At 46.0% G+C, this 23,148-nt stretch overlaps 1 protein-coding gene across 1 annotated transcript in view; it reads right to left on the bottom strand.

Moving 5' to 3' along the window:
- The window catches only part of GLP2R (glucagon like peptide 2 receptor), a 54,237-nt gene that overhangs the window by 16,006 nt on the left and 15,083 nt on the right, over window positions 1-23,148 (bottom strand). The window contains exons 5-10 of the mRNA XM_019413435.2: window positions 18,356-18,462; window positions 16,079-16,232; window positions 14,230-14,389; window positions 12,753-12,813; window positions 11,311-11,380; window positions 2,718-2,806 (exon numbers count right to left, since the gene is read on the bottom strand). Coding sequence (XP_019268980.1) covers window positions 2,718-2,806; window positions 11,311-11,380; window positions 12,753-12,813; window positions 14,230-14,389; window positions 16,079-16,232; window positions 18,356-18,462 — 641 coding nt within the window. The remainder of the gene's footprint in view (window positions 1-2,717; window positions 2,807-11,310; window positions 11,381-12,752; window positions 12,814-14,229; window positions 14,390-16,078; window positions 16,233-18,355; window positions 18,463-23,148) is intronic.

Below are 23,148 nucleotides of genomic sequence, written 5' to 3' on the forward strand. Positions count from 1 at the left end.
ACTTACCCAGCCCTACGTGTGGAGACCCTGGGGGAATGAACCCTGCTCTCGCCAGGCAGGTGGCTGCTCACAGTCGGTGATCCTTCCCACCGACCACCCTACTCACACCAGCGAGACTCTGGTGACCGCTTTGGATTTCTGGATCGTTTGTTGCCAATGGAGCTAGGAGTGACGGCACCAGAAGGAAGCTTCAGCCCACCCCTGCCTTCCACGGTCTCTTAAGAATGAACAGTTGTAGAATCCGGTTTATGTATCTGTCTCTTGTGAGTTCAGTTGGTGTGTGAGTCGGCCCTCTAAAGTCTCAGCCACTTGGGGACACTGATAGGTCCCCAGCTCAGCCGCCAGGTGGTAGCAAACTTGCCAAGGTGAGGTGGCTCACCCTGGGGGGCCTCCAGGTGGCCCTGCACCCAGGTTCCTCTTTTCAAGCTTTATCCTTGAAGGAGAGTTAGGAAAGGAAAAGAGAACCTCCCAGATAGATTGTGTATGTCAGACAGGTTATCCCTTCTTCCCCCAAAATAGCTGTCCTGAATCATTGCTCGGCCATGAGGGTCTCCCCGGTATCTTGATTTATGATTCCCTAGATCACTGGTTCCCAATCGGTCAATGAGCTTCAGGGATATTCAAGACAATCCATTTGGTATTAGGAGAAAATATAAGAAGGAAAGATAATGGGAGTTCTATGTGCTAATATTTAATCTATCCTTTATAATTTTCTCTTTTTTTTTTTGTATTTTATAATGTCCATATTAGTTCAGCAGACCATGTGTACATATGATGAGAGGCATGCTCAAAATTTCTTTACTGAAAAAGATGCATGATCAGAAAAGTTTAGAGACCACCATCTTGGATAACTCCAAAGGAGACCTTGCAAAAAGGGGTATTGAGGCTGCTTAGAAACACATCTGCCACGGCCCCACCAGAAAATTCCACGCATTATTTCACTAGGGCATCTGAGGCAGAGGTCCTGCACTCTGTGTATCAAAATCTCTTGGGGAGCTCCATAAGGAGTCCACATGGCGGGGGAGGGGGGGGCCCATGTCGCATTTACTGAGTCCGAATACCCAGTGGGGAGCCTCACGAGTCTATCCTTTAGGCTGGCTGTCAGGTGACGCTTACAAGCAGCCAGAATGGAAAGTTACTGCAGGGGCGCTGTGGGTCTGGAGCACGGGGAGAGCCCCAGTGGTACATGGCGGGCTTTGGGGCCACCAAATAGCAGGGTGCCGGCTCTCAGTCTGCATGGAGAGTGGTGTCTTGGGATCTGTCTGCTCCCTGATCTGTCTGTGGGGAACGATGTTCTCTTTCCAGTTTCCCAGATGCCCCAGTGTCCCCTGCACCTGGTTGGTGAGAGGGCTGCCCTCCCTGAATGGACCCTCAGTGGGCGGACTAGAACAGCTCTGACTATGCTTTTGGACCTCCACCCTCACAGAACAGTTGGAGGCTGAGCGTTGGGAAAGGGCCAAAGAAACTTTGAGCCACTTAGAGTCTCCACCAGAGGCGCCAAGAGAGTCGGTGTGGCTCTGTGTTGTCCAAGCCAGCCCAAGTGCTCTGGGGATAAGGGTGTTTGCAAAATATTTGGGCCAATTATAGCATATATTTTGCCAGTGTGGAACCATGCGTGTTTACCCTTCGGGACCTCCTGGAAGAAGGGTTTTAAGCAGATAGGACTTGGGGTCTGGATCCTGGGCAAACACCACTCGCCACATCTGATTAGACTGAGTACCCACATCTATGACCTTCTTCGGTCCTCCAAACAGGCAAAAGATGGGTCTCATGTGACATTCCCATTCTCCACACCAGAAATCAGACCCAGAGAGGCCAAGTGACTTGCCCAAGGTCACTCAGAGAATCCGGAGCCGTGGCCAGCACCAGCCTCCCTGATGCACGTTCACGCCAATATACTAGTCCTCGGGGTTGGAATGTGTGGTCTTTGCAGACTGGGTCTGCATAGTACCTTTCTTTTGTTCCAAGCTCAGTGCCAGGCACATGGTAGGCGTTCATTAAATGTTTGTCAGCTAAGGGGCGCCTGGGTGGCTCAGTCGGTTAAGCGTCCGACTTCGGCTCAGGTCACGATCTCGCGGTATGCGAGCTCGAGCCCCGCGTCGGGCTCTGTGCTGACCGCTCAGAGCCTGGAGCCTGTTTCAGATTCTGTGTCTCCCTCTCTCTCTGCCCCTCCCCCGTTCGTGCTCTGTCTCTCTCTGTCTCAAATATAAATAAATGTTAAAAAAAAAATTTAAAAAAAATAAAAAATAAAAAATAAAAATAAATGTTTGTCAGCTAAACAGGAAAACCACCTTCCCAGCACATGTGGGTCAGGCCCCATTCTAGCCTTAGAGAGAAACAGAGCTCTGGCTGTCCCCACTCACATCTCTGCCTATGACCTGCCATGGGGACTAAAATCCTTACCATTAGAGCCCCTCCTTTGGCTCAACCAAATGGCTCAACCACCCATTCTTAGGTGCACTTTAAGCTTCCTGCTACAGGAAATGTGTACCCTTGACTACTCGCTTCATTTCCACGGGGCCAGAAGGTCCTCAGCAGTGGCAAAAACCCCACACGACACCATGACACCTTTTAAGAGGGTCTCTTCCGGATACTCTTATCTTAGGAGATAGACATACTGATGTAACTCATGCCCCTCTTCCCAGAGCATTAACCAGGACAGCCCGAAGGGGTCAAAATAATCTTGGAGCATTGGGTACTGACCTCAGGCCACTCACCTGTATTTATAATCTCTGAAGCACATTTGATGGGCTTTGAGCTTAGAAATGAGAAGCTTGACAATTTTCAGGAAGATGAAGAAATTGACCTTGGGGGGAAAAAAAAGCAGATATGGGTAAATACATGATGGAGTCCATGTGGTTATGAATATCAAGGTAATCTGGGGCCTGGCCATTGGATCCTTATCCAGATAAACCAGGGGAAACTTGGCAATTGGCCATTCGGGTAGTATGTGCCTGTGGTCATCCACACTCTTCCTAGGGCCATCTTGATACATCCATAGATTATTTTATTTAATCCTTATAAGAATCCTCTGAGGAAACCACACTATTTTTATGTTGTGATACAATGAGAAAACAGAGGCACAGAGGAACAATTACAATTACCAAGTTCGCACAGCAGGTAAGTGATGGAGCTGGTACTTACACACAGCTTTACCCGATAATTACCTTTCCTTCCATGAAACAGAAAACTCACTGCCTCCCTTCTGTAAAGAACTCCAGCCCTATTGGTATCGAACCTGAGATCTTGTTGCTGCCATGGAATTTATTGGAAATTACATGTTCCCCACTCCCTAGACTATATTCCACACCTGTCATGGGTTGGGAAAGTTCATCCCTTTGTTGTCAGCCTTGGTAGAGATTTTTAACTATGTGTGCCAATTCTTCAACACTGTTCCCTTCAAAAGGCAGAGCCTAATTTCTCCCTTCCCTCTGGTATGTGAGCTAGACTTAGCTGTGTGCATCTAATGAAAAGAATATGGCGGACAATTCTTCAACAGTGCTCCCTTCGAAAGGCAGAGCCTAATTTCTCCCTTCCCTCTGGTACGTGAGCTAGACTTAGCTGTGTGCATCTAATAAAAAGAATATGGCGGAAGGGATGCTATGTGACTTCTGAAGTTAGGTCCTCAGGAGCATGGTATCCACCTGGTTCTGTCTCTCTTGCTCTCTCTTTCCCTCTGGGGAAAGTTAACCGCCATGTTGTGAGGACACTTCAGCAGGCTGTGGAGAAACCCACATGGCAGAACTGAGTCTTCCTACCAACAACCAGCACCGCTTACCAACCATGTGTATGAGCCACTGGGAAGCTGATTCTCCAGCCCCAGTCAAGCCATCTGATGGCCACAGCCCTGGCCAACACCTTGACAGCAACCACGTGAGACATTGTGGGGCTCTTGGAGAGGTAGAAGGGCAAATATTTGAGTGTGGGTAGGGCTTGGAGAATGAGAACAAGAACTGTGAAAAGTGAGGCTGGAGTAGGGGTGGAGAACCAGCTCCTGCACAGTCTTCTCAAGGTTAGAGGAAGGAGTTTAGGTTTTCTTCTGAGAGCAATGGAAAGCCGGTGATGAATCTCAAGCAGGTAAGTTACCCAATGAGATTTATATTTCTGAACTTCAGAAAGATCATTTTAGAAGCTGTGGGAAGAATGGATTAGATGAAGGCAAAATCAGAGGAGGGGAGACTAACGGAGAATCAGAGGAGGGGACACTAATCGGAGGAAGATGATGGAGAGATGAGGTAAAGCCACAGCCATGGTGCATCAGTGATGGGAAGTAGGAGAGGGATTCGAACTTTCTAAGGAGCTTGAGTCAAATGGCCTTTGTTAGTGGTTGGATGTGAGGTCCGAGATGACCCCAACATTTCTCGGCTGATCTCAGATGTACAGTATTACCATTCACTGAGAATAAGCACATGGAAGAAGAAGAGCGGTGTGGGGAGAAGAGGGATGATTCCAGCTGTTTTGGACACAAGCGATGTCCCAAGGCAGTGACATATTTATGTCTGCATCTCAGCAGAGAGGTCCCAGCTGGAGCATGGAGCCAGCGATGGCTGGCTCCAGCCAGAAAAGCTGTGCAGACTGGGAGAAAAAGAGGGTAAGAGACTCACCTTGTAATGAAGGGAATGGTGGAAGCAGAGACGGCAAAGGAGATTGAGAAAGAACAGGCCCGGGCAGTTGGAGCGAACCACAAGGAAGTGGTGTCCTGGAAACTCATGTCTGTAAGAACTTTGAGGAGGCTTAAATGCTACCCGAAATTTCAGCAAAATAAGACTGCATTTAGCAACAAAGAGCTGAGAGAAGGTGCAGTTCACAGGTGGGAGCCCAAGGTAGATTGCAATGCTTTGTTTTGTGAGCTAGATGTAAAGAGGGAGACGGCCAGTGTAGACCACATTGAAGAGGCTTGGCTGTGAAGGGAAGCAGAAGAATAAAAAGAGTAATTGACAAGAGATACAGAAGGAGATCACTTTTCTGTGCAGGGCTAGAAGAGGTTTGGGGTTACAGGTTTTTTTTTTTTGTTTTTTTTTTTAATGGAAAAGACAAAACTGCCTCTCTGCAATGAAAAAAGAGCCAGTGGAGATGGTGATTGGGTAACAATTAATGGAGTCTACAAACTAGAGATCAAAGTCTCTATGAACTTTGAGCCAGTGCAGTACTAATCCCCCACCCCTGTCTGGAAACAAATCCCTTGAACCACATATTGAAACACAAGCTCCAGAATCCAATGTGTACCTACTGAGACTTGCCTCATTGGCCTCAGGAGAGTCAGTGCTCAAAGCTAGCAGTCTACAGTTCCAGGCAAGAGGCTATTTATCCCAACCCACTAGCCAACAGGAATGATGGAGCTTCCTAGCCAAGGAATATTTAGCAACAGGACACTTAAATACAAACTAAATGCAACCAAGTAATTTATTTCTTTAATGGGATATCTGCTTTTCCTCATGAAGAGAAAACGTTGTGTCCTTGGCTTAGTGATTTGTTGAACTCAAGCATTTTTTCTTGTAAAGTAAGCTTAACTGGGGAAAGGCACATATTTTAGCAAGTTAATTTCGATCAGGACTGTTTCCTAGGATACGAAGGGTTGTGATGGAGAGGATGTGGATTTGCTGTTGTTTGTGCCTTCCAGGGACCAAACATGAGAAAATGGGCATCAACCAATGGCCGTGCAGAGGAAGTGCTTCTTCAGTGCCACGGGATGAAACACCAGCCTGGTTGACCATGGAGCTTGGGTTCATGGTCAAGACACAAGACAAGAGTCAGTAGGCACGTTGGGTAGTACTGTTCTTCATCTGTACAGAAGTAGGAAAAGGAGCAGAAGGAGGAAATCTTCCAAGAACCCAGCCAATTCCTCTTAGATGCTGTGATCAGAATGGGGGTGCTTAGGACCCCAGATAGATAACGTTCCCTTTCAGGTCCTAGACAGTGCAGAATGCATTATCAGATATAAGATTCTTGGTGACACTTCCTTGGCATTGCAGCTCCTGTGTTTAGGTCCTGTGCTAGAAGAGGTGATGGCTAACATAGTAGGGGGCTCAGAAGTAGACTTCATCTACCCCTAAGCTTCTCCACCTACCCCAACCCCTCCTCTTCTGGCCTGCTGTGTGGACTAAAATGCCTACCATTAGAGTTGCTCCTTTGGTTTAAAATAGTTCATCCCTAGAACGCTGCTGATGTGTACACATCACATAGAAGATAAAGAACACTTGGGGTGGGGTGGAGGGGATTTTCTCCAACTCTTATTCATTCATGTGTCCATTTTCACAATGGATAATTCAATTGCTTACTTATGATCTGACCTACTTTCACCATGGGAAGCAGAAGATGGGATGTGCCAAAACTAAGTTTTAAGGGGGTGGGAAAATACAGGGTATGGAGAGATTCCCACTGTAACTCTTAGAGGAGGGGATATGGAAATTAGGAGATGTTTTGAGGACACAGCACGCCCCTGGGTTCCTGGTGAGGTGGAAGACCTAAAAAGGGACAAGACCAGTGAAGACTAATTTTACTGATTTCTCAGCTTTGCCAAGTCCTGAGGCTGCTAGAGAAGATCCAGTAAGAACAAATGAAGGCATTGGACTATATAACTTCATAAAGTCAACAGATGGTCTATTCAGTCATTGGCTCAAAAAAGCTATTCAACTGGCTGTTTAATTTGGTTGTTCCGTTATCTCCAGGAATTATGATATGGATAGAACAATCTTGCACAATGTATGTATTTTGTAAACCCTGAAGGTTTGGACTAATTAAAGCTTTATGGATTTTCTACTGGGAGCAGAGGAGACTGGGATATAAGAATATTCCATATTTCAGGATGGTTCTATTCTTTTTTTTTAATGTTTATTTTATTTTGAAAGAAAAAAAGAGAGAGAGAACAAGTGGGGAGAGGATCAGAGAGAGAGGGAGAGAGAGAATCCCAAGCATGCTCTGTACTGTCAGTGCAGAGCCCGACATGGGGTTCGGTGCCACGAACTGTGAGATCATGACCTGAGCTGAAATCAAGAGTTGGATGCTTAACCAACTGAACCACCCAGGTGTCCCAGAATGGTTCTATTCTTAATGTACACTCAGGGGTAACAGCTTAATTTAAGTAGTAGAGTCTTTTATCCTGAAGAAGATGGGAATTGGGAAGTCTCCAATTTCTATGTCTCATGAAAGACCTACAGAGCATCTGAATTGTTCAGGCTGTCATAATATGTTATTCTGAAACACAGAGAATCCAGAAGGCAGTAGATAAAGTCAGGTGGGAGGTCTGAAAACCCAGCATGACATTCATTCACTTCGCCCAGATGCTGATCTGTAGACACAGACCCAATCAGGAGGTGGTGGGGGAAGCCCAGCTATGGCAACAAGGATGCTGCCTGGGGGGCTGAGTTGGCCTGGGGGTTTCCCAGAAACCTCTGATCCATCCTCTAGAGAATAGGACCAGCCTCAGATTTGGACAAGGTGAAACGAGATTGTGAAGTGCCCTGAAATGCCAAATGCTATGAGCAACATCTTGATTATTATGTTATTTTTAGTATTTCAGCTTAGCTAGAAAATATGTGGTCAAGAAACTCTTTTTGTTCCCCCAAACACAATAAAGGTTTATTATTATTATTATTATTATTATTATTATTATTATTAATTATTTTGCTTACTAAATACTCTATTGCAATGGGAGAAGCTCTGCTCTATGAAGACATTCAGGGGCCCTGGTTCCTTCCATGTGTGGTTCAAGGAATTCTATTTTGGAGTTTGGGTTACGTTCACTCAGGTCAGAGGAAAACTGTAACATGTGGTCTTCTAACTAAGCATGAAGGCAATTTTTGGCTCAGTCATAGTCTGATGAGTCTCAAAATCACAACTATTAGATTTGAACTGACTGAGGGCAAAAACTATGGGGAATTCATCTTTTTTCTCCCAGAAAGAAATTAGCACTGAGCTAAGCACACAGCTGGTGCTCCATAAATGTTAAATGAAGGTGCAAGAGAGTGAATGTGTGTGATTCCAAAGCTAAGGAAGCCCAACCTGGCAGTTCTGTTTCCATCAATCTAGGGTAGAGTCCAGTTTGGGGTTAGTTATGGCTTTTTCCTTATCCTCCTGAGCTATAATGTACAGCCAACTGTCTAGTCCTGGGTTCCTCAACCTCAGTACTCTTGACCATAATGCTTTGTGGTGGGGGCTGTTTTGCGCACCAGCACCCTTGGCCTCTATGCATTGGCTGCCAGCAGCACCCCCACTCCAGTTGAGATGATTAGAAATATCTCCAGAGTTGCCCAAATGAGGGGGTAGAATCACCTTCAGTTGAGAACCATTGGTCTGGGCCAACTCTGATTTTATAGATGAAACAGCAGCCTAGAGAGGTCAGCACACCATAGATTAACCACGAAGCCTGCACTTCATGTAGGGCATGCAAATCCCACTGTCCTTGGAGTGTATAGGATCCTAGAGCTGGTGGGGGGTGGGGGGAAGGAGAGGAAGACATGAGGTGGGGTGGGGGGAGGGAGAGGAAAACATGAGGAAGGGGAGGGAAAGGAAGACATCAGGTGGGAGGGGGAGGGAGAGGAAGACATCAGGTGGGGTGGGGGGAGGGAGAGGAAGACATGAGTTTCTGCAGCCTGCTTCTCAGGACAGAGTCTCTCCTCTTGGAAATGGACAGAGATAAAAAAAAACCCAAAGCCTTTCTCTGTGGTCCACACCAATGTTTTACCAGTTTAGATTCTGACGTTCTTCCTTGTGTCCAAAGGGAAGTTTTCCCATTTCTATTTAAGCCCATTCCTCTTGTCCAAGACCCTGTACGCAGACAACCATAGTTCAGCAAGGTCCTCTGTAAGATCTTCACAGACCTGAGGACGATTATGAACGTGTCCCTTTCAGGCATGCCTGTCGACTCTTCCTTAATTTGAGAGGTAGAGAGATTCGTAAAGAGCTTAGTCTCCAAGCAGGAAGTTAAGTGTTCACCAGTCGCGGGGCCATCCGATGGGCATTGGGGGCAGGAAGGCAGCGTGTGCAAAATGTGGGACTAGCGAAACAGCAGCGTGGATACGGGGAACGGCGAGTTTCTCCATATAAATAAAGCGTGGGGTGCTTGTGGTTGGATGAGTAGACCAGGAATAACAATACTTTCCACACTAAGGAGTTTGGAAGGCACGCCCAAGGGCAACAGTGCGCCACGAGAAAGACACACGTAGAAGACAGACGTAACCAAAGTTTGCTCAAGAAAGACCACTCTGGCCACAATGCGGAGGATGGATTGTCAGAGGGCAAGAAGGAAGAAGGGAGACCAAGCAGGTGGCATTTGCACAAGCGTGCACGAGAAATCCCCAGAGGCTGAAGAACAATGGAGACAGGGGTGGGGGGTGGGGGTGGGGGAGAAGGGACAGCTTGGAGAGATCTTTGGAGAGAGAACTGATGACTTAAGTCTGAGTGCATGTTGCAGGGAGGAAGAGGAGAGCAGGCAGGAGGGCACCCAGGTTTGGGGCTTGGGTAGCTGGTAGATGGATGGCGGTGTCATTCGCTGGGCAATGGGGGGGAGCGGGAGGTGTGGATGGGAGAGCAAGGAGCCACCGTGAGCTAAGGTGACTCTGGCCACTTCTGCGTAGCTGGTGACAGCAAGAGTGTGTAAAGGTCACTTTATCAGAGATGAGCCGATAAAGCACATTGTCTGCTCCCCTGCGGGGAGAGAATATGGCTACGGGAACAAGAAGGGACCAGGAGAAGTCCATTTGAACCACCTGCGAGCTTGTAAGACTACAACCGCCCGCGCCCCACCTCCAGAATTTCTGATGTAATTCTCTACAATACGCGTCACTAAGTTTCTAACGCACGGCCAGCTTGGAGAACCACTGGTGTGTGGGCAAAGAGCTCCCCAGACTTCGATGTGCACCCCAAACCTGGGGATCTTGTTGCAGTGCAGATTCGGATTCAGCAGGGCTGGGGTGGGGCCTGAGAACCTGAAGCTACAAGAGTTTGGGGGGCCACACTTGGAGCATTGAGCGTGTGTCACAAGATGTTCTTCAACCCTGGCTGCACCTTGGAATCCCTGGGTCACACACGAGATCAACGCAACACAAATCTTTGGGTGTGAGACCCAAGCACAGAAGAATCTTTAAAGACACCCCGGTGGGGCTCCTGGGGGGCTCAGTCGGTGAAGCATCTGACTTCAGCTCAGGTCATGATCTCGCGGTTTGTGAGTTTGAGCCATGCGTCGGGCTCTGTGCTGACAGCTCGGAGCCCGGAGCCTGCTTCGGATTCTGTGTCTCCTTGTTTCTCTGCCCTTCCCCTGTTCTCTCTCTCTCTCTCTCTCAAAAATAAATAAACATTAAAAAAAAAAAAAAAAGACACCACGGTGCTTCTAAGAGCAGCCAAGGGAATCAATCAAGAGCATCAATAACAAGCATGGATGTCTCCTCTAGAAGGACTGCAGAGTAAACACTGGGGTTCCAGCTGCACCGAGCCTGAGCTCCATCCCGGGGAGGGCCTGGCTGGTTAGAGAGAACGTTCTAGTGCCGGGGAGCGTGGGTCCCAGGCGTTCACTGAGTAAGCCCATGTGGACAGCCATTTGTCCGGACTGGCTGCCAGGATGAAGAACACGGGACTCACGGGGGCAGCGGACAGGTTTTAGACACATACATGTGAGGAAACATTGCCGGGACCGTAGCAGAAGTCTGTAAGGGATCTGGAAGGACACAAGGCGGGGTGTGACCATCCACCTTTCGGTGGAAATGTCTGGGGACAGCAGCTGGGTGGGGGGGAGTGGGTGGATAAAGTGACAAATCTCAGGATGGTCCAAAGCGAGGTACTAATGCATGACAGGTCTGCATCAGGCACGTGGGCAGGAGTCAATAAATATTGGGGGGGGGGGCAGCAGCACAAGGCTGTGGCGACAAGTGCCAGTGCCCCCAGTCAGTCCCTTTGGGCTGAGATCTAGCGCCCCACTTACTGGGACTTGAGGCAAGTCTCCTGCCATCTTCTCCGTGTCCTCGTGGGTAGAAGAAACAGAACAATGACACCTACCCACGTACAAATCACAGCCCCCAATACGGGGTCGCCGAGCAGGTGATAGATAGGTTGCTATACATAGTTTACAGACCCAGAGAGAAGGAGGCGTGCGTACAAGCCTGCATTTGAGCCCAGAGCCAGAACAAGGAGAAGTTTCCAAGTTGTTCCTTCTAACATTCAACACATCCTACTCACAGCTCGGCGACTCCTTCTCCAAGGAACTGGTCCAGGCTCATTTGGAGCCAGAGAATTTGGTGGGGGGCAGGTGCAGGGGTGCGGGGTGCCCCACAGCTGCCAAGTTCAGAGAGGAAAAAGAGGGGGCGGGATGGTCCTTACCATGACACAAAGCAGCATGGGCCCCCGGATGATCCACCAGATTTTCTTATTCCTGTTGGTTCCCCAGCACCTACGGCAAAGAGCAGGCAGGACAAGGTTGAGTGTGACGGCCTCAGACCCTCTGGAAGAAGGACTGACTTCCCACCCACGATTCTCCTGAGGGGGGGAGAGGGAAAAAACAGGATTAAAACCCCTTCCTTGGTGCGTGACCCTCTACACTTTTCCCCACGTTCACACAAAAATAAATTCTTTTTTTCCCCTCCAAAAGTAAATTCTTAATTATGCATAGGGGACTTTTGGTAATGATTATTTGGAGGGAAAAGAATATGATCACACGACATACATTATTCACAACAGGCTTGGCAATGTGCTGTTGGGAGTCAGCCCGAGAAGCCGAAAGGTACGGAACCAACCTGTTTTTTTCAGTATTCCCCTTAATATTCCGCAATATAGGTATGCCACAGTTTGTTCATGGCTTCTCATTTTTGTGCATGATCAGGCACTTTTTTGTTTGTTTGTTTGGGGTTATTTTTTAATTGAGGTCTAATGGATAGGTAACATTATATTAGTTTCAGGTGTATAACATGACTCGATTATTTGTATATATTTCAGAATGACGGCCACAATAAATCCAGTTAACGTCTATCACCACACATAGTTACAAATATTTTTTCTTGCAACAGGGACCTTTAAAATAGACCCATTTAGGGGCGCCTGGGTGGCTCAGTCCGTTGAGCGTCCGACTTCGGCTCGGGTCGTGATCTCACAGTTCGAGAATTCGAGCTCCACGTCGGGCTCTGTGCTGACAGCTCGGAGCCTGGAGCCTGCTTCAGATTCTGTGTCCCCCCGCCCTCTCTCTCTCTGCCCCTCCCCTGCTCACACTCTGTCTCTGTCTCTCTTTCTTTCTCAAAAATAAATAAAAAAAAAACCATTTAAATAAATCAATAAATAAAATAGACTTGCTTAGCAACTTTCAAATATACAATATAGTATTATCAACTCACCATGCTGTCTCCATGTTGCACTTCATATCCCTGGGACTTACTTATTTTATAAGGAAGTTTGCACCTTTTGACCCCCTTCACTCATTTCAGTTCGCTTTTTTTGCCCCCCCACTGTGAACAATGACACCATAACCAATTTTGTACCCATATCCTTACATATTGAGGGTCACTGCTAACCTAGGCAGCCAATTTTTGCATTAATTTGAGCAGATTTTTGTGCTACTTTGCATGTATACGTAAGCTAACAAACTCATTACTGTAAGAAAGGTCTTTGATTTTTTTAATCTACATTCCTAAGCATATTCTAGACAGCCAAAATGGAAGGGGGTGGCTATGCTCTTTGGGAAAATGGCATAAATCCTTGCATCTAGGCATATCTTAGAATTCCTGGCTGCGAGCAGGTGAAAGCAGGTGTGAAAGCGGGTGTGAATTTCCTACCCGGTGTTCTCCAGCTGTGCACGAGCAATACTCCAGGGTACCACAAACAGCAGCGGGAAGGCTGGGGAGACAACAGGGAAATGCAGTTAGGGGCCGGGTGACTCAATCCGCCTGCCTCCCACCCCAGCCTGATGGGCCAAACACATCCGGTTACAAGCCCAACTATTAGAGAATTGCAGGCTGAGATCTGGAGAGACCTGGGGTGGCACAGAGCCCATCTGTTGTTTTACTGTCCCACAAACCAGGAAGCAGAGAGGAGAAAACATTTGCCACATGTTGCAAAGCAGCTCAGAGTAAATCCAAGGCGTTAACCAAAGTCTCCCAAGTTGTCGGTCAAGGGCATTTCCTCTGAATCCTGCAGCGTCACGTTCTCTAAGAGTTTGTGACCACGGGGTTTCAGGGTCTAGATCCCATCTTTTTTTTTTTTAATTTTTGTAATTTTTTAAATCTTTATTTTTATTTTTGAGAGAGAGAGGGAAACAGAGTGCGAGAGGGGGAGGAACAGAAAGAGAGGGAGACACAGAATCTTAACTGACTGAGCCACTCAGGAATCCCTTTCTAGAAAAATTTTTTAATGTTTATTTATTTGTGTGTGTGTGTGTGTGTGTGAGAGAGAGAGAGAGAGAGAGAGAGAGAGAGAGAGAGAATGGGGGAGGGGCAGAGACAGAGGGAGAAACAGAATCTGAAGCAGGTTCCAGGCTCCAGGCTGACAGCAGCGGGCCCAACATGGGGTTTGAACTTATGAACTGTGAGATCATGACCTGACCTGAAGCTGGATGCCCAACCAACTGAGCCACCCAGATGCCCCTCTAAATCTTGTCTTGAAGACTCAGTTGGTGTTATGGGTTGAATGTTTGTGTCCCCTCCCATCCCATGTTGAAGCTCCAACCCTCAGTGTGATGGTAATTGGAGGTGGGACCTTTGGAGGTAGTTAGGTTTGGAGGGAGGGGTAAGCATCATGATGGGATTAATGTCCTTGTAGGAAGAGACCAGAGAGCTTGCTTTCTCTCGGTCTCGGTCTCTGTCTCTGTCTCTCTCCACCATGTGAGGCTACAGTCAGAATCCAGCTGTCTACAAGCCAGGAAGAGGCCCTTGCCAGAACTGGGCCACCCTGGCATCCTGATCTCAAACTTCCCAGACTCCACAACTATGAGAAATAAATGTCTGTTGGTTAAGCCATAAAGTCTATGCATTTTATTATGTTGGCCCAAGCAGGTGACTACAGCTGAGGACGGGGTGGGAGGAATGGCATCTGATTCTCCCAAAACCTTGTTGGTTTTTTAACATAAGCATTGGGTCTACAGCACCTATGCGTCTCTCTGCGTGTGCACACCCCGCCCCCCGCTCTCTTCAGGCTCTCGTCCCTGAGGAGTTATCCATCCCAGATGGTCCCTCCAGTTGGGAAACCAAAGGATCTGTTGGGTTCATATGTTCCGATGGCCCCTAGGAGAAGAGGTTGGGGGCTCGGGTCACTCACCCCAACCCACCAGCATGTATCTGGGCCACAGCCGCCTCTCAGAGAGCACTGTGGGCTCCAGCAGCGTGTGGAGGTAAAGGCCTTCGACCAGCAGCCACGAGTAATTGGCTCCCACAAAGTAGTGCAGCAGGAACTGGGCAGAGCGGCAGGAGACAGATATCTGAGGAGGACAGAGCACCCGAGGGTGAGGCCAGGCATTCCCGCGTGGACCCAAGATGGTGAAGAAGGGCCCCCCCCCCACCCACAGCCCTCCCTCTTCACCCCCTCACTCCCGAACCTGCTGACAATCTCAGAGAGGCTGGTGACAATACCAAAGTGGGAAGGGGGGCTTCCTGTAGGTTTCAAAGCCCAGTCTCTCCCTTAACGTTCTAGGCATTTGTAGACAAACAAAAACAGAGAGAATTCCCTGGCGCCATTTCCCTAAAGAAAACCCTGAAAGGTATGTTCTCTGGTCTTGGTTCAATTAAGCTAGAAACCAAAAATCTAAAAAACAAAACAAACAAACAAAAAACAACTTCAGATGATTGGAAAGGAGGAAAGAAATTTCTAAATAACCCAGGAATCAAAAAAGAAATAATATAAATTAGAACTTATTTCTGACCCAGATGAATGGAAAATACCGCATATCAAAATGTGTCGTATGCAGCTAATACCACACCGGGAGTAAAGCCTATAATCTTAAAAGCCTTAGTTAAAAAAGAAAAAGGCTGAAAGTCCACTATCCTAACTATCATGTCAGAGAAAGAGCAGCAAAATCTAACCTATGGAAAGGACGTGGAAGGAAAGCAGAAAGGTAAAAGCAGAAACTAATGAAATAGGGAACATAAAACAAAGGGAATCAGCAATGCCAAAATTTCATTCTATGGAAAATCCAGTAAAACTGAAAAACATCTGGTAAGGATGATCAAGAGGGAAGAGAGTGAAAGTATAAATAGTCAGTATCAGGGACACATAAAGCAATACTGCTCTCACTATGATGGTAAGATCTTAAAAGATCTTCAGAAACTACGAACAATATGATGGCAAGAAATTGGAAAAGTTAGATGAAGTGTACAAATCCCTAGAAAAGCACCAGGTACTAAAGCTGACACAAGAAGAAATAGAAAATCTGAATATAAGAGCTGAAAACAGCCCCCAGTTAAAAGCCTTCCAACAAAGCAAACTTTGGACCCAAGTGGCTTCACTGGAATGATCTATCAAACATTTAAAGAAGAAAAATACTCATCTTAAATAAGTTCTTCCAGAGAACAGAGAAACAGGTTAACAAGTCCGCTTTGTTTGACGTAAGCGTAAATTTTAGCTTCTTTATCACAAGAAAATTACTCACTGAGGCAGATGAGAGAATGCTAAACAAAACACAGCCTCAGTGAACAAATCCAGAAATATAGGAAAAAGAGTAATATATCAGAACCTAGTTGGGTTTATTCCAGGGGTGCAAGGTTAATTTAACAAGTTACTACAACCAGTATTAATAGGATAAAAGAAAAAGCATCCCAACAGAGGCAGATTTCAATTTGGAAAGCTTTCCCTCTTTAAAAATTGGTAATAATAGTTTTTTAAAAAGACTGATCTGGTTCAGCTCTTTGGTTCACAGATGAAGAAATTTCCCACCTGCGGGCACACAGCAGCCCGTGGCTGATTTCCTTTACCTGCCTCACTCTCGGGAGGTTTGGGGGGTTTTTTGGGGGGTTTGGTTTTGGGGTTTTGTTTTTAGTCCGATGATACTTCTCTCACCAGAGGCCTCTGACACCCCTTCATGTCCTTCTTGCCTTTCCCCGTCCTACCTTCCCACCCCACGGTTCCCAGCCCTGATCTGCCGGGTGGGAGGCTATGGTAGGGAGGCACGTACCTCTGACACGAAGGACAGCCACTTGTTGTCGCTGTTGGGCCTCCTGGAGTAAGAGTTGTAGAAAATGGCATCCTTCACCAGCACGGCCAGGGCTCTCAGGATGAAAGAAGCAAACAGGTTCATGTGGATATAGTTGCGTGTGCAGTGGAGTTTTCTGCGCAGGGAAAAAACCAAGTGTCTCCCCTCAGGAAAGAACAGCTCAGACCAACAGGCATGTGCCGGAAACTCCTGTGTACCTATCACTAGAGGACAGACATTCATCCTGTAGGCTCTAGAGCCACGCAGCCGGGTTATGTGATTTTCTCTGTGCCTCATTTCCCTCATCTGGAAAATGGGGATAACATGTACACGTGGAGCACAAATTGGGAAATTGAGGCAGAAGGGTTAAGTCAGCTGTCCAAAGTCCTAGAGAAGTAAGTGGTGGAGGTGAGATTCAGACCCAGACACTCTGAGGCCAAAGCACAGCTCTCCAAGGCTCTACTGCCTGTAAGGACGAGAGCACTTCCTTCAGGGATTGCCGTAGCAACAATCTGGTTTGGGGTGCAAAGTACTCACACAGTACCTACACCTAGTAAGTGCCCAGAAAATGTCAGCTCTCATTACCTCCCTCTCACCCACATGAAGCCTCCTGCAGGCTCTCTTTCTTGTACTGGCTGGTGTAAAACTGTGTGTCCTTAGTGTCTCTAGACAAAAGGACCCTTTTCCATCACTGTGCCTTCACAGCCTTGCCTGTGCCCCCATGCAGCACACACACCTGCCTGGCTTTAGAGCTATTATTACTTCTTAAATTTCTAAACAGTACTTGAGGCAGGTGTTTTATTATTTATGCATCCTTCTCCCTAATTAGACTGGGTGCCACTCAAGGGCAGGAACTGGATCTTGTTCTTTCCAGCACTAGGGGCAAAATGGATATCTGGTCAACCTAGGCTTCACTAAAGCAGTTGCTTAGCTGGGCAGTTACTTTCTCCTGGCTTGCTTCTGGGACTTTGGGAAGGCGAGCGTAGGAGGTCATGGATAGCAGGGGGTACAGGCTATGGGATTCTCCCACTGCTCAAGGATTGCTCTCTAGATGGGGTATATGGTCGTGACTGTGCTCTGGGGAGCCATAGAACATCCTGGGATTGAGGGGCCAGACCTGGTGCTACAGGAGCCTATGTGGGGACCTGTTCTGGAGCTAGCATCCAGGCCTCCACAGTGCCCATCTAGGTCTCCTGCATCTGTATCAAATGTTCATTCGGCCACATCATACTCAGTTATGTTCCTGAAGGGGTGAGGCCAAGACGCAGGCTTGGAGGGCTCCTTAGGACGTCCATAAATAAATCACTTGGTTGATGTCTGAAAACATGGTTTAGTAAAATGCACTCAGGCTTTGGGATTCTGAAAGGCAGTGTAAGGGAATGAAAATGCTCAGGCTCTGAACTGCCTGGTTGTGAACCTGTCCCCAGCACTCCCCAGCTGTGTGACATTGGGCAAGTTCCTTGATCTCTCCGTATTTCTGTCAACTCGTTTATAAAATGGGGCTAATAATAATGCTAATCTTCTAGGATTAGAATTAACCTTAATTCTGATTAGGGAAGAAATTTAAAGGGCTTAATGCATGTAACGTGGTTAGAACAATGTTTGGCACCAAGGAAGCATTCACATGATTAATAGCTAATTGGAGTCTGAGGGCCATGGATTAAAATCACAGCTCTAGGGGCGCCTGGGTGGCGCAGTCGGTTAAGCGTCCGACTTCAGCCAGGTCACGATCTCGCGGTCCGTGAGTTCGAGCCCCGCGTCGGGCTCTGGGCTGATGGCTCGGAGCCTGGAGCCTGTTTCCGATTCTGTGTCTCCCTCTCTCTCTGCCCCTCCCCCATTCATGCTCTGTCTCTCTCTGTCCCAAAAATAAAAAAAAAAAAAAAAAACGTTGAAAAAAAAAAAATCACAGCTCTACCGCTCACTAATTTGCTTTGGAGAAGTTTCTTAATCTCTTCTGTAACAATCATGCCTCCAGTAGGGCAGGGCACACAGGAGGCTATCCAATCCCAAAGTGGCTAAATCAGAGTTAGGACTCCCAGATTCCGGTTCTAGCAGTGCGCCATGACCTGCAGTGACCCAGTGCTTCTCACTGGACCATCGTTATCCCTTTCCCCTCTGCCTGCACAACGGGGCTGATGGGCTGGAGGCTCTCAGATCCCTTCCAGCTCTGGTGGACCATGATGTCATTCAGCCCAGTCTTCTGCCTTCTAGAGGGAGCCAGGAAGCAAATCCCAGGGTGCCAGCAGAAGTTCCACTCACCGAAGAAACAAGAGGATGGTGAGAGCCAAGAGGAGGGAGACGACGGAGAGAGAGTACCCCACGGTGTACAACAGCTGCAAGGTCGACAGCAAGGCGTGGTTTTCCACCTGAGCACAGACAAGGAGTAGATCTGACCACCAAGCCCGGAAGCTATGACCTCCAACCCCCAGCTCCATTCCCAGGATGACCAAGGTTCTAGGCAGGCACTGTAGCCTTGTTGACAGCCAAGTAGGGTAGCTTAGACTGTTCTCTGGCACACTTAGAGGCCAAAGAGTCTTGATGAATTGAAAAGCCCGCTGGGGGTCTCACCCTCCTGGCTTGTCCCATAGCCCAGCATTGATGCACCAAGATTCTCAGTGTCATGGAAGTATTGTGCCCAGAGCACCAGAACACCAAAGGGTGGCTTAGAAATGAGGACAGGTTCTCTGTCCTTGGGCATGCTGTTCCTAGAATATAGAAGTCCCTTTCTCTGAAGATGGGGCCCTCCTAAAACAACTTTTCATTCATGACCCCTTAGATGGACACCCAATAAAATAGTGGAATATTTTCCCTGAGTCTCTGGATAGCCTGATTGTGAACAGGGCATAATTTACCGGAAAGTCTGTTGTTGTGATTTTCCAGTGGAATCCCACCTTCTCACTCAATCCATCATACTAATCGCCATAAAAATTATGTTTCTTAATACATTTTTGTACAAGAACCCACAGAGAATATGTATTACCTGCTAAATCATGCCTTAAACGTCTCCACATAACACCTTTATCAGCTTCATTGAAGCATGCCTGGTGGACCATAAACTGTACATATTTGAAGAATTAACCTGGATGAACTTAGGTATGAATATATCTGTGATCTCATCACCACACTCAAGATAATGAACATTTCTATAACCTCCCAAAGGTTTCCTTGTGACCCTTTATAATCCATCTCTCATTCCCGCCTACCATCTTATGCCCAAGTAAACCCTGGTCTGCTTTCTGTCATTCGAAATGAATTTCCATTTTTTAAAATTTTATATAAGAATCCTATGATATGTACTCTTTATTTATTTTTTTTTTTTAATTTTTTTTTCAACATTTTTTATTTATTTTTGGGACAGAGAGAGACAGAGCATGAACGGGGGAGGGGCAGAGAGAGAGGGAGACACAGAATCGGAAACAGGCTCCAGGCTCCGAGCCATCAGCCCAGAGCCTGACGCGGGGCTCGAACTCACGGACCGCGAGATCGTGACCTGGCTGAAGTCGGACGCTTAACCGACTGCGCCACCCAGGCACCCCTCTTTATTTATTATTTTTTTGATCAGCCTTATTTCCCTTGGAATAATTACTTTGAGATTCCCCCCATGTCATAGCATGTATCAATAGTCTACTTTTTTATTGTTGGGTCGTATTCCATTGTGAATATACCACAATTTATTTATCCATTCACCTATTGACGGACATTTGAGTTGTTTTCAGAGTTTGGCTTTCACCAATAAAGTTGCTATGAAAATTTCCGTACAAGTCTTTATGTAGACGTAGGTTTTTATTTCTCTCAGATAAATATGTAGACATAAAATGGTGGGAGTAGCACAATGTATGTTTTAACTTCTTCAGAAACTGTCAAACGGCTTTCTAAATAAGTTGTATCAATTCACATTTCCACCAGCAGTGGATTAAGAGTTCCAGTGGCTCTAGATTCTACTAACACTTCATATCATCCGTATTTAAAATGTTAGCCATTCTAATGGGTATGTAGTAGGATTCTTACTGGGGTTTTAACGTGAATTCCTCTAATGATTAATGATGTTAAGAATCATTTCGTGTGCCGATTTGCCATCTGTGTATCTTATTTGATAAAGTATCTGTTCAAATATTTGGCCATCTTTTAAGTTGGATTGTTTGCCTGAATGTTGAATTGTGAATGTTCTTTATATATTGTAGATATAAATCTCTTGTCAGGTAAGTGTTTTGCAAGCATTTCCTCCCATCCTGTGGCTTGCCTTTGTATTTTTTTAACAGTGTCTTTAGAAGAGCAGAAGTGTTTTTTTTTTTTTTTATTGTGATGAAGTTCAATTTATCAACTTTTTTATATAGTTGTGCTTTTTGTGTCCTGTTTAAAAAGTCTTAGGGGGGGCGCCTGGGTGGCTCAGTTGGTTAAGCGTCCGACTTCAGCTCAGGTCACGATCTCGCGGAGCGTGAGTTCGAGCCCCGCGTCAGGCTCTGGGCTGATGGCTCAGAGCCTGGAGCCTGCTTCCGATTCTGTGTCTCCCTCTCTCTCTGCCCCTCCCCCGTTCATGCTCTGTCTCTCTCTGTCCCAAAAATAAATAAACGTTAAAAAAAATTAAAAAAAAATAAAATAAAAATAAAAAGTCTTAGGGCACCTGGATGGCTCAGTCAGTTAAACATCTGACTCTTGAATTAAGCTCAGGTCATGAGCTCAGGGTAGTGAGATCGAGCCCTATGTCAGGCTCCATGCTTAAGATTCTCTCTTTCCCTCTCCCTCTGCCTCTCTCCTGCTTACACTTGAGTTCTCCCTGAAAAAAATATTTACCTGACCAAGGGCCTTAATATTTTCAGCTATTTTTTCCCTAGAAGTTTAATAGAATGAGCTCTTAAATTTAGGTATATGATCCATTTCTAGTTCATTTTTATTCATGGTGTAAAGCAAGGGTTGAAATTTAGGGTTGTTTGCTTTTTTGTTTGTTCGCTTTCTTTTTTTTCCCATCCCATTGTTCTGGTGCTCTTTTTTGGTAGGATTATTCTTTCCCGCACTGAATTGCCTTGACACTTTTGTCAAAAATCAATTGCCTGGGTCTTGTAGACAGGCAATAGTTGGATTTTATGTTGTTTTGTTTTATCTTCTTAATCTAACCTGAGAGTTTCTGTCTTTTAATGAGTGTTTAGACCATTTACATTTAATGGGGTTATTTATCTGGCTGAGTTTTTAGATCTTCGTCCCGTCTTGTCCTTGTTCTCTGTCCTTATTTTGGCTTGAGTGTATTTTTTTAACTCAATTTTTTCTTCAATGACCTACTAGCTATACCTCTTTGTTTTGCTTTTTAGTGGTTGCTCTCATGTTTACAGTACACATCTTTAACTTATCATACTGCTACGTCCCTCATCCTGGCCTTTGTGCAACTGCTGAACATTTTACTTGTATGTATATTAGAGCCCATAATACATTGTTACTATTTTCACTTTAACTGATCACTTATCTTTTGAAAAAGTTTTTAATGTTTATTTATTTTTGAGAGAGACAGACAGAGTGTGAGCAGGGGAGGGGCAGAGAAGAGAGGGAGACACAGAATCGGAAGCAGGCTCCAGGCTCTGAGCCGTCAGCACAGAGCCCAATGCGGGGCTCAAACACACGAACCATGAGATCATGACCTGAGTCGAGGTCAGATGCTTAACCGACTGAGCCACCCAGGCGCCCCTATTCACTTATCTTTTAAGAGATTTAAAAAATAAGATTAAAAATTTTGCCTTCCTAGTTACCATTTCTGGTGCTCTGCATTCCTTTATGTTGATACAAATTCCATTTGGCATATATGCCTTTCTATGTTAAGGATTTTCTTAAACGTTTCTTGTAGTGGTGGTCTGGATGCAGAAATCGCTACGTAACTTTTGAGTCTTTCCAAATCAAGCCCAACCATATTTATATCTAGAATTACTTTCTACGGACCCCATCAAGATCTCTATAATCCTGTCCTGTCCCTGTTTTCGTTGGTCTCCCCTCTCCTCAAAACTAAATCTATCCTTCTAAAACCAGCACCAGCCTACCTCTTACAAGAAGTCCTCCTTGAATGCCTCTCTGTGTATTGTCAACTCTGAACTTCGAAGACACTTGTGGTCTGTTTCACAAAGAGGGGCCTCAGTTATATTATTCATTAATGTGTTATTTGCATTTGTTTTGGATTTCTAGATAGGCTATAAACCAAGAACCAGAGAACCAGCAAAGAAACGCATGTGCTAACGCTAAGAAGTTAGACAATTGTGTACTGAATTGGTTAGGGCAAGGGGATGTAGGTAAGTACCAAGAGCACCTAGAACAATTGGTTTAACTGCACCCCTTCAGAGGAGTTTCTTAAACTGTCCTCTACATGCAGCTCTCCAGTAAAACCTGGCTACTTCCCTAGTGACCCCAGAACACCCAGGTCACTCTCAGTACCAACAGGTGAGTCTTAAGTCACTCAGACATCTTTACGAAATGCTTCGTAATCATGGTGTGCAATATGCATACACTGAGGTATGCATATTGAAGGCAGGTATTCTCGGACATTGAAGGGAGGGCAAAATGGCACAACTCCTATGGGGGGGGGCAGGACTCTGGCAATATTTAACACAGCTGTATATGCATCTACTTTTTAATCTAGCAGCCCCATTTCTGGGACTCTTTCCAGAGATACACCATCACAAATACGAACTAACATAGGCATACAAGGTTATTCGAGGTGGCATCATTAGCAATAAAATGTTGGAAATAATCCCAGTGGCCACAGCAGAGTGGGTGAATGGACAATGGTAGATACACAGGGTAGACAGAGTACTATGCAACTGTGAAAGGAAAAAAGGGAGAAATGCTTCTCGAACATGCTGTTAAGTGAAAAAGGCAAAATGCAGAATGCCTATCAGGCTTCAGATGTACTGCCTTTTACGTAAGAAAAATGGTAAAACAACATATTTAGATTTTGGCTTAGTTTTGCAAAAAGAAACATAAGCTGTACGTGATAATCTGATAAAAAGGGAAGAAGAAGAAAAGAAAAAAAAAGGAAGGAAAGATAAACCAAAAAATCTTTAAAATGGTTAGTTATC

Source organism: Panthera pardus, unplaced genomic scaffold (assembly GCF_024362965.1).
Source record: "Panthera pardus isolate Hobbes unplaced genomic scaffold, ASM2436296v1 HiC_scaffold_3, whole genome shotgun sequence".
Lineage (NCBI taxonomy): Eukaryota > Metazoa > Chordata > Mammalia > Carnivora > Felidae > Panthera > Panthera pardus.